The sequence below is a fragment of the Lactuca virosa genome, chromosome 5 (assembly GCF_052849685.1).
Source record: "Lactuca virosa cultivar CGN04683 chromosome 5, Lactuca_virosa_CGN04683_v6, whole genome shotgun sequence".
NCBI classification, from domain to species: domain Eukaryota; kingdom Viridiplantae; phylum Streptophyta; class Magnoliopsida; order Asterales; family Asteraceae; genus Lactuca; species Lactuca virosa.
In genome coordinates this window covers 303,602,848-303,613,971 of record NC_136430.1, presented here as the reverse complement: position 1 = coordinate 303,613,971, position 11,124 = coordinate 303,602,848, and the positions used below count along the sequence as shown (strand labels likewise).

The 11,124-nt window shown below is 37.2% G+C and overlaps 1 protein-coding gene and 1 long non-coding RNA gene across 2 annotated transcripts; both read left to right on the top strand.

Moving 5' to 3' along the window:
- Positions 1-234: 234 nt before the first annotated feature.
- Positions 235-840, top strand: LOC145113003 (uncharacterized). The gene has a single exon (XM_079049115.1). The coding sequence runs from the start codon at positions 235-237 to the stop codon at positions 838-840; it is 606 nt and encodes a 201-aa protein (XP_078905241.1).
- Positions 841-8,754: 7,914 nt separating this feature from the next.
- On the top strand, positions 8,755-9,247 carry LOC145117477 (uncharacterized). The gene is made up of 2 exons (XR_013712681.1): positions 8,755-8,837; positions 8,914-9,247. It is a non-coding gene; the product is annotated as an uncharacterized LOC145117477 (long non-coding RNA).
- The last annotated feature ends 1,877 nt before the right edge of the window (positions 9,248-11,124 follow it).

Here is an 11,124-nt window from a genome sequence, read left to right as displayed (position 1 = left end):
CTTGCAACTTCGAAGAAGAAAATGGAGGAGAAAGAGATTTTGGACACCTTCCGAAAGGTGGAAGTAAACATCCCTCTACTTGATGCAATCAAGCAAATCCCGAGATATGCAAAGTTTTTGAAAGAACTTTGTACCAACAAGAGGAAGTTGAAGGGAAATGAGAAAATTTCGATGAATGAAAACGCATCCGCGGTTTTATAAAGGAAGCTTCCACCCAAGTGCAAAGATCCAGGAATGTTTACGGTTCCTTGCAAGATAGGAGATGTCAATTTTAGTAGTTCCATGCTTGACCTTGGTGCTTCTATTAATGTCATGCCCTATTCGATGTATGAATCATTGAATGTTGGACCTTTAAGTGAAACCGGTGTCATAATCTCTCTTGCGGATAGATCAAGTGTCTTTCCTAGAGGTGTTTTGGAAGATGTCCTAGTGCAAGTAAACCAATTGGTCTTCCCGACGGATTTCTATGTGATTGATCTAGATGAACAAGTGTCCTCAAAGTCGGGTATAATTTTACTTGGGAGACCATTTTTGAAGACGGCTAGAACAAAGATCGATGTGTATGCGGGAAGCGTAACAATGGAGTTTGGTGGTGAAACAATAAGTTTTAACATTTATGATGCTATGAGATATCCTAGTGATGTTTCATCCTTGTGTTTTGTTGACGTTATTGAACCATTAACCCAAGAGTTGTTCGAGTTGTCTAATGGTGACGTGTTGGAGATGGTTTTGAGCAAAGGGTTTGATTGTGGAAAGTTAGCCAAGAAGTTGAAGCTCTACTCACTAGACCCCAGAGTTGAAAGATTGGTTAACAATTTGGAGATCAAGAAGACCACTTAATTTAGTGTGAAGCAAATTGAATTACCTCAAACTCACACAAGATTTCCACCCTCCCTTGTTCAACCTCCGGAATTAGAATTGAAGGTCCTTCCTTAACATTTGAAGTATGTGTACTTAGGAAAAAACGAGACTCTTCCGGTCATCATTTCAACTCACTTAACCGAATGTGAAGAATAGCAACTCCTCAAGGTGTTGAGGGAGCATAAAGAAGCCATGGGTTGGACGATTGCGGGTATCAAAGGGTTGAGCCCCTCCACTTGCATGCACACAATTCTAATGGAGGATGAATGCAAGCCAAGTAGAGACGAGCAAAGAAGGTTGAATCCGCCAATGATGGAAGTGGTCAAGAAAGAGATTTTGAAGCTCTTAGATGCGGGAATGATCTATCCAATCTCGGATAGCAAGTGGGTGAGCCCGGTCCAAGTCGTTCCAAAGAAGACGGGGATCACGGTAGTCGAGAACAATAAAGGTATGATGGTCCCCACCCGTGTGCAAAACGGGTGGAGAGTATGCATTGACTACCGCAAACTCAATGCAAGCACCAGAAAAGATCATTTTCCATTACCTTTCATTGACCAAATGTTAGAAAGGTTGGCCGGGAAATCGCATTATTGTTGTCTAGACGGGTACTCCGGTTTTCACCAAATCCCGGTGGCACCGGAAGACCAAGAAAAGACAACAGTTACATGTCCATTTGGCACTTTCACATACCGGAGAATGCCATTTGGATTATGTAACGCCCCGGCCACTTTCCAACGTTGCATGGTTAGTATCTTTTCCGAATATGTCGAAAACATAATTGAGGTTTTTATGGACGATTTTACGGTATATGGAAATTCCTTTCAAGAGTGTTTGACCAATCTCACCAAAATTTTGAAAAGATGCATTGAAACAAATTTGGTTTTAAATTTTGAGAAGTGTCATTTCATGGTGAGTCAAGGTCTCATTTTGGGTCACATTGTGTCAAAGAAAGGAATTGAGGTAGATAACGCCAAAATTGATGTTATTCAAAGCTTACCTTACCCGACTTGTGTTCGGGAAGTTCGTTCTTTTTTAGGTCATGCCGGATTCTACCGAAGATTCATCAAGGACTTTTCAAAGATAACAAGACCAATGTGCCAACTCTTGCAAAAGGATGTTGATTTCGAGTTCAATGAGGCATGCAAAGAAGCTTTCGATAAGCTCAAGGAGTTGCTTACATCCGCCCCCATCATGCAAGCACCAAATTGGGATCTCCCTTTTGAGATCATGTGTGATGCAAACAACTATGCAATATGCGCCATTTTGGGTCAAAAGAATGGACGAGCCTCCCATGTGATCTACTATGCATCCAGGACACTAGACAATGCGCAAAGCAACTACTCTACTACAGAGAAGGAGCTATTGGCCATAGTGTTCACCTTGGAGAAATTTAGACAATACCTGCTTAGCACCAAGGTCATTGTGTATTCGGATCACGCAGCTCTTAAGTACTTGATGACGAAGAAAGATGCAAAGCCTAGACTCATCCGATGGATTTTATTGTTACAAGAATTTGATTTGGAAATCTGGGACAATAGTGGATATGAGAATCTCGTTGCCGATCACCTAAGCCGGATCACTTCAAATGAAACTCCTTTCCCGTTGAGGGACGAGTTTCCGGATGAGCATCTCTTTTCCCTTACTCAATCTACTCCTTGGTATGCCGATATCGTTAACTTTTTGGTCACGAAAAGGTATCCCGACACATTCACACGTGCTCAACAAGACAAGCTCAAAAGTGATGCAAAATACTATGTGTGGGATGAACCTTATTTGTGGAAACATTGTCCCCATCAAATTATTAGGCGATGTGTGCCCCAACAAGAGCATCAATCCATTTTACAATTTTGTCATGAACTTGCTTGTGGGGGACACTTCGGACCTAGCCGGACCTTGAGAAAGGTCATTGAGTGTGGACTATTTTGGCCAACCATGTCACGCGATTGTTACTTGTTTTGCAAAAGTTGTGAACGGTGCCAAAGGACGGGAAACATTTCACATAAAAATCAAATGCCACAAAATCCAATCCTTGTTTGTGAAGTTTTTGACGTATGGGGGATTGATTTCATGGGCCCATTTCCCGTTTCGTTTGGCAACGTTTACATCTTGCTCGCGGTTGACTATGTTTCTAAGTGGGGCGAAGCCAAAGCTACACGATCGGATGATGCCAAAACTGTAACGTCCCAATTTTCGAGTCCAAAAATTTCTTTTTAATTAATTGAAACATAAAAACATTAACAAGAAATACCGTGAAAACACATCATCCCATAAAACAATGATCCATGTCTAAAAATCCAAGTCATAAAATAATATCATATCAGAGTACAATCCCAGAAACTCCATGCGGAAATCGTGTGTGTGTGTGTGTGATGCGATGCTACGCCGCCGGCTCCTTCCCCTTAGACGAAGAGGTACCTGCAACCAAAACCGAAACCGTAAGCACAAAGCTTAGTGAGTTCCCCCATCATACCACATACCATACAATATCCTCGGTATCTTTCAACCGGTAATCATCATCGGTATCTTTCAACCGGTAATCATCATCGGTATCTTTCAACCAGTAACCGTCATCGGTATCTTTCAACCGATAACCATCATCAGTATCTTTCAACCGGTAATCCTCATCGGTATCTTTCAACCGGTAACTGGGGACTATTCCACCCCTACCACTAGCATACAACATCAAGATATAAACATACAGTCAGGCATATCCGGGTACTGACCTACCCTTCGTTCCTAAGGACCGCTACCAGGGAAACCAATCCCTATCATACACGTAACATATCATACATATAAAACTCATGACCAAAGCATGTAACCAAACCAAGATAATTATCACAAAGACAATCATCTCCTAAATACTCCTCTTTGGTGGGCCGGCATTGTGGCCTTAGACCCACCCCTACTGGAAGGTAACTCACCTCGTACAAGAAGCTGCTGATAATCTGTGCGGGAAACCTCCGTCCGCTTCTGCTCCGGAAATCCTCCGGCTACAACCCCCACAAAACACTCAGTTAGAAACTGATATCTACTCTTAGGGTAAAATACATGGAATGTTATTTAGGAACCCTAGTTTAATACTAATGAGTTATGTTTACTATATATATATATATATATATATATATATATATATATATAATAGGTTCCTGTAATCAGATTCATAGATTAGAGTTTTTGAGTGAGTTTTACTTCAATAAAAGTTCCTGCGAGTTTATGCAGTATACGTTGATTCGTTTCCTGTTTTTTTCTCTTTACTTTGACTTCCTCTGTTACTTCTTGTTTTCATCTACATAGCAACTTCATAATCACACATATACTTCATTATAGACTTCATCGCCAGTTTCGACAACTCGCCAATGCTTTCCCGCTCGACAGACCATGCTGACGATGTTAAGGGTGACGATCGTTTGTACGATCCTTGTCATATACCTCTCCTTTTCTATGTATTGATTTCTTAACCTACTTTACCTCAAATGTTGCCATAGATAAATATCGATTAAAACTATGAGGAAATTGGTTGCATTTATATCGTTATTTACCTACAAAGCATCGACAATTTTTTGGGTTCTATTCATTACTATACATGATAGGAATGGGATAGACCTAAACTTGGTCGTAGGCCTCATGTCTTTCTTCACCGTTACCATATGAAGCAGCACAAGGCTTGAGTTGCTCAAACTACAAGGTCAGAGATGCAATTAGATGGAAGTACATGGACAAATCTGAAAGTTGTTGATATTAAAGAATCAAATCAATCTTTCATTTGTAATTTCAATTTAGTCATTTATGTATGTGTTTAAGTAAAAATAAGTTAGTTTATTGTAATTTAGCATTTGGTAAAACCAAAAAATTTATTAATAAAGTAGCTTATAAGTTAATTTGTTTATAATTAGAATATTTGAAAATGTTGTTATTAGTTTAGTGGGAGAATGTCATTTTAACCCAACGAACTTTTCATGTTTGTTTTAAAAGGTAACTCAATTTTTTTTCACATTAAGGGAATAAAGTTCGAGTTTACCATTTTAAAAGGTCCATATTTAACTTGCTACCGGGTAACCGGGTAAAATGTGGTGACGTATGCTTGAAACACATATTACATCTATGGCGTCATCATCTTCACTGGTCATGATACGAAAGTGATTCAAAACTCTACATACACACATTCCAAAAGAAATAGGGTTGAAAAACGAATGGATAATATCATCTATTTATTGTTCTTCATCTTGTTTCTAATCGTTTTTCTGGGTTCGATTTACTTCGGGATTTTGTTACAAAGAATGATTTAGATGGTGACAGAAGGAAAATATGGTATTTGAGACCCAACGATTTAGAGATCGTTTTCGACCCGAAACACGCTCCGGCTACAACGATGTATCATTTTATCACAACTTTATTGTTATACACGTACTTAATCACACTTCAAAATTAATGAATTTTGCTAGTTTATGTTTGCAAACCCACATCGCCAATCTCCTTCCTCTTACGCATATCATCATCTGAGGATATAGTTTTATGACAATCTCTTTGGTCCCTAAAACTGTTACAGAAGAGATAACTTATGAATTTGTTTCAATTTTTGCATCTATACCCATTTTGTTCTTCATGCCTTCTTGCTTCAAATGAGTTGTTGATGATGAATACGATGAAAGCTATTCCTTTTCATGTATTAATGTCTATAGGAGTTCTGGTATGCAGTGCACACTATATTGTACTAACTCCTAAGGATACTTACTTTTTTCTGTGTCAAAAGAGAATTTTGTTGGTTATGATAGAGCTCGCTCAAATCAGGGGAATTGGGAGGTGTAAATTGGGGCCAAAAAGTAGAGAGTAATAATGGTGAGGTGGAAATCGATAAGAAGAGGAAGAGGAATGTAACCTTTAATTTTCTAGCACACCAACGTTTTAGATCTAGGTTTTTTTTTTCCAAAAACCATTGTTGCATGTTCTGGGTTTGCACCACAAACCTTCAGTTTTCTACAAATAAGGATCAAACAGCCTTAGGCGATTTTTGGGTTTCAAACATTTGATTTTTGCTATGATTTTTGGGTTTCAAACAACCTTAGGTGATTGTTGAGTTTCAAACATTTGATTTATGGGTTTTACTCGTTTGTTCCTATTCATCGTCGTCTATGCTTTCATCTTTGCCCCTACTCATCGTCATCGTGGGCTTTGTGACGTCAATAATAATTTAGTTGAAGCTTCAAATAGTAACGACTGGTTCCTGGTACGCATTTAATTATAATTTATTCATTTTTGTAGAGCAACTCGACGAGTTGGGAGCCCCAAACTCGTCGAGTAGAAATCAGAAGAGACGCATGATTTTAAGTAACCTACTCGTCGAGTTGAGAGCCTCAACTCGAGGAGTAGGGCTTCCAGAATGAAAACCTAATTTCGGGGTTTTACACCCTATTTAAGCAACCTAATCCCCACTTGCTGGCCTCATTTCCAGCCTCCAAGTCCCAAACCCTAGATTCAGAAACCCTAATGCATTTTTGAGCTTGTGAGCCATTTTTGAGTGAAACTTGGTGTGTTTTGAAGCTTGTGAAGGAAAGAGAAGCTTGGGGATTCAATGAGAAGCTAGTAGATCCAAAGACTTCATTTCATTCTCATCATTTTCTGGTAATCAAGTCTCAAACTTGCTTAGTAGCTTCTTAGATCTCCTTATTACCATTTTATTGGGTTTTTGGTCTAAGAAGCTTGATCTTTGGGATATGGACGTCCAAAGTGAGTATACCTTCAGATTTGGAATCAAGGAGGGCTTTCATGGCGTAAAGGTGCAAACTTTATGGCCATTGAAGCCCCATGCAAGCCATAGGATGTCATTTTGGCCTTTTACGCTCCAAAATGCCATGCATGGAGTGAAAGGTGGAAGCTTTACGTGTTTATGTAGTGATTATGGTCTAGATCTCTATTTGTATGCTTTAGTTTGGAGTATGGATGGCTTGTGGACCAAGATCTAGGTCCTAAAGAGTTAAGGTTTGAGATAAACCCATTAAGTAAAGGTATTAACGGGTAAAGTTGGAAACTTTACCCGATTCTATAAAAGGTAGAACTCGACGAGTCTGTGTAGGGACTCGATGAGTTGTGTCGATTTGTCCCGATTCTGTACAAGGTAGAACTCGACGAGTCTGTGAAGGGACTCGACGAGTTGACTCGTTTTATCACGACTACGAGTAGCAAGGGAACTCGGCGAGTCAGGAGGATGACTCGACGAGTTGAGTCAAATCGTATTGTTGACTTTGACTTTGACTGAACGTTAACTTTGACTTTGACTTGGGCTTTGACCAAGGTTGACCCGTGAAGGGGTCTTGATGCAAGGAATGGTATCTAAGGGGTTGTTTTGTATAGGGCGTGAGTAGATCCGGTTGCAGGAATAGAGACGTTCAGCTACTTCACTCGACATTTGAGGTGAGTTTCCTCCTGTATGAACGGGTCGAAGGCACCAATGTCGGATCGTATATGTATGCTAGTATGTTCCGGGCTTAGGTCTGGTGCCGGGGTTAGCCCGATGTAGGTTATATGTTTCCGGACTTCGGTCTGATGCCGGGGCAATCCTGATGAATGTTTGTATGCTTGATGTCTTCGTGATTCTTGCATGTACTTGTTTATATGTACCGGGCTTCAGTCCGATGCCGGGGCAAGCCCGAGGAATGTTTAGCTTATATGTTATGTTATGTTACCAGATTTCGATCCGATGTCGGGTCAAGCCCGATGAATGTTTATATGTTTATGTTATATGCTTTGTTGATATGTTTATATGTATACCAGACTTCGGTCCGATGTCGGGCGGGGCTTGATGCCGGATTCGTCTGATGCCGGGCGGGGCTCGATGTAGCGGGCAAGGCCCAATGTATGTTATTATGTGATTATGTACGTATGGTATGTGGTAGTGTGGGGAGACTCACTAAGCTTCATGCTTACAATTTTTAGTTTTGGTTTCAGGTACTTCCGCTATTAAGGGGAAGAGCTCGGGATGAGTGCATCGCACACACCACAACATTTAGCATGGGATGATTTACTCTGATATTTGGACATGTGATTTTGATACAATGTTTTGATATGGTGTTTTGAGATATTATCACTTATGTTTTTATGAGATGATTTGGATTACTATGATTTTATCTATAAATTAAAACGAAATTTTTGGACTGTATTTTTGGGATGTTTCACAAATATATGGAATCTAATAATGGATGAAGGTTTTGATGTAGACATCGATGGTGTCGAGGAGATGATGGAAATGCCTGATCAACATTTTGGTGTTAATTTTGACTTGTATGTAAAGAAAGTTAGTGATTTGACTCGGCTCTATCATTAGAGTCAACAGCATGCGCCGATTTGTTGGCGACTTGACTACCGCTTAGAGCCTAGATTCAATTCCGGCTGAAAATCCATGAAAATTTCTGTTAATTTTTTCAAGACACAATTAATTAATCGGATACATTTTTTTAAATTTCATCTTCTCTTTCTAAAAAAAAAGTTAGTGGTTTGACTTTTTTTGGGAAATTTCATATGGACTAGTTTTACATGTAGGATCCAAGTGTATTAAGTATGTTCTTAGGTGACATTACAACCTGCTATAATGGGTTAAGGGTTGAAAACAACATGTTAAAACAAAGTTCATGACCCTACAAAGCAAAAAAAAAAAAAAAAAAAAAAAAAAAAAAAAAAAAAAGACATTTTAAAACAAAGGTAACTAGTTTGTTGGGCTAATATAATATTTTTCCTAGTTTAGTCTTGTGCACTCCTAAAGTTTAATGTGTCAACATGTATCATTTACATACATGACATCAATATTTCCTTATTGACCCATGAATAGTACTCTTTGGTTTGAACTTTGAAGTTCTGGTGGTATATATTTATTTACAAACTCAACTACTCCACTAAACTTCCCTCCTCTAAAACCACGACATAAAAATAGAGTAAACAAGAAGAAACAAACTTCAATCTTATTTTTTTCTCCATCATTGAACATGGTAAGCTTAATATGATTTGCAATTTTGTTTGTCAATTAAATCATATAATGGTTCTGATTCTTGAATAATTTGTTAGATATCTTGTGGTGGCCAGTCGATAACTGCTTTGGTGGTGCAATCGCTAGTGAGGCTGGTGGTGATGATGGTGGAAGAACCGGCGGCATCAGTCACAACCATCCTTTACCGCAGCGGTATTCTTCCTCAAAACACCATTCTTGGGCGGTTTGTTCATCATGGTCGATTCCTTGATGACAACAATATCTTCTTTAATTTTATTGTTAATTTCCTGAGATGTTTATGGTAGAGAATACACTTTTTGACACCTTAGCTAGGTTTATAGATTTGTCATGTTATTTACACGCGCTTTTTAGAACTCTGGGTTATTGAACTCTCCGGGTGTTTATTTTGCACATCAACTGCTAGGTTGAAAACAAAGTGTTTTGTTTTTTATAACACTTGATTATTCGTATGGTTGAACTAAAATATTGAACACCGGTATGAGTGATAAACCATATCCTCTGCATGGCTCACTCAACACGACTCAAAGCTCATAAGATTGGGGTAAGCTACAAATTACAACCAGTAATTTTAGCATTTGAAAACTATGGATTACTTTTTATTAATTTCGCACATCAAATGCTAAGCTATTGTTGTAGGGAAATAATGAACACTAGTTACTCACACATTGAAATAGCAACTTATTTAGGAATTGTTATAGCGACGTGTACTTTGATTTTTAATTCATCCTACTCTCATTTCATTACACTTGCAGCTATGAGTGACGTGGCATACAGCCAGTTAGCATTTGTTGACATGTCAACATTTTGATTGGGTGGCATTATTTTTAACAAATTAATGCCTGCATATCTAACACATGACATTGGACGTTATTCTTACTATATTTTCTATTAGTTGATTTTTTACTTTTAGATTTTTAGTTGGTTTTTCTATAATGATCAGGTCATTATTGTTAAAAGTTATACAAAAATACTAAGAAAAGGCTTAGAAAAACCCATTATATTATCCTCCAAATCTCCATTGATTGCTTAAAAAAAATATTTTATATTATTTTTATGTCCATTAAAACCATTATATTTTCAGATTTTAAATACTTTAATGATTCACAGTCGTATAATGCAAGAAAAACCGGTTGTGTAGCCTATGTGGAACCAAAATGATTAAATGACATTGGCTGTTTACAAAAAACTATAATTGCTGAATACCATGAATATCCAGAAAGTGTAATTATTGTTCCATATAAGCTCTACAATTTAAATAAATGTTTACATGTACTTATTTTAATACCACGTAAGCTATGCAAGTGTTTTGTTTTTTATTTATTTTTGCCTTATCAGGATGCGAAACATTAAGTTAATGAGAATCAGAAAACATAATAATTTTAGTGGACACAAATAACATAATATTTTGATCTTATCTTAAAAATAAAATGTTATAATTGATTTAAACAAAACAGTCGATTTAAACAAAAAATTTCGTTTTACAGTACAAACTTTTAGTTTTTAGTTTAAATAAAATCTACTTGATGTAGCGTTTAAGAAATAAATATTGCGTTTTTAAAATCAACTTCCATAATTGTCTTAAAAATATATTTATATATTTATCTTTTTATATAATTGTCATTTTATATAATTTTACACATTTCAAAAAACTTTTAACTATTTCACTAATATAACAAACAAAAAACTACAGTTTCCAGCTCCAAGCTAGTTTTACCAAAAACGCTCGTACTCTTGTAGTTTTATAGAATAAAAGAGTTAATTTTACAAGGAAACTATCTTATAGATAATACCTTATGTTTAATTATGGTAATATTTGTTATAATTAATATTTTTTATATATGCCCTTAGGGCAAATGTTAAAAAATCCCCCGATAAATTCATTTACACAACATCTTTAATCTAGTTAAAATCCACAAGTCCATATAAATCGTCAAATAATTTGGTTATCCATTAAACACCAAAATATCTTATGGCTTACAAACATTTCTTTTTATGTAACAAACCTCAATAAATTAATACCCGTTTTAGAACAAATGTTGACAACTCTTTGGAATGCCTCCCACCCACTGTTTAGCCAGTCAAAATGGCCCCCTTTTTCCCGCCAAAAGAATTGTATAATTGCCATTTATTTGTATAATTGCAGAAGTATCACATTCTTCATTTCTTTCACTTCAAACTTCAAATCACAGTCACTCAGTAAGAGAGAGATGAAGGGTACTTCAAATCTCATAATCTTGTTAACTCTGGTTCTAGTGGTCAGTCTCGCG

Excerpts from the sequence above, each read along its gene's own strand:
- LOC145113003 (XM_079049115.1), top strand. The coding sequence starts at position 235 with ATGTTTACGGTTCCTTGCAAGATAGGAGATGTCAATTTTAGTAGTTCC.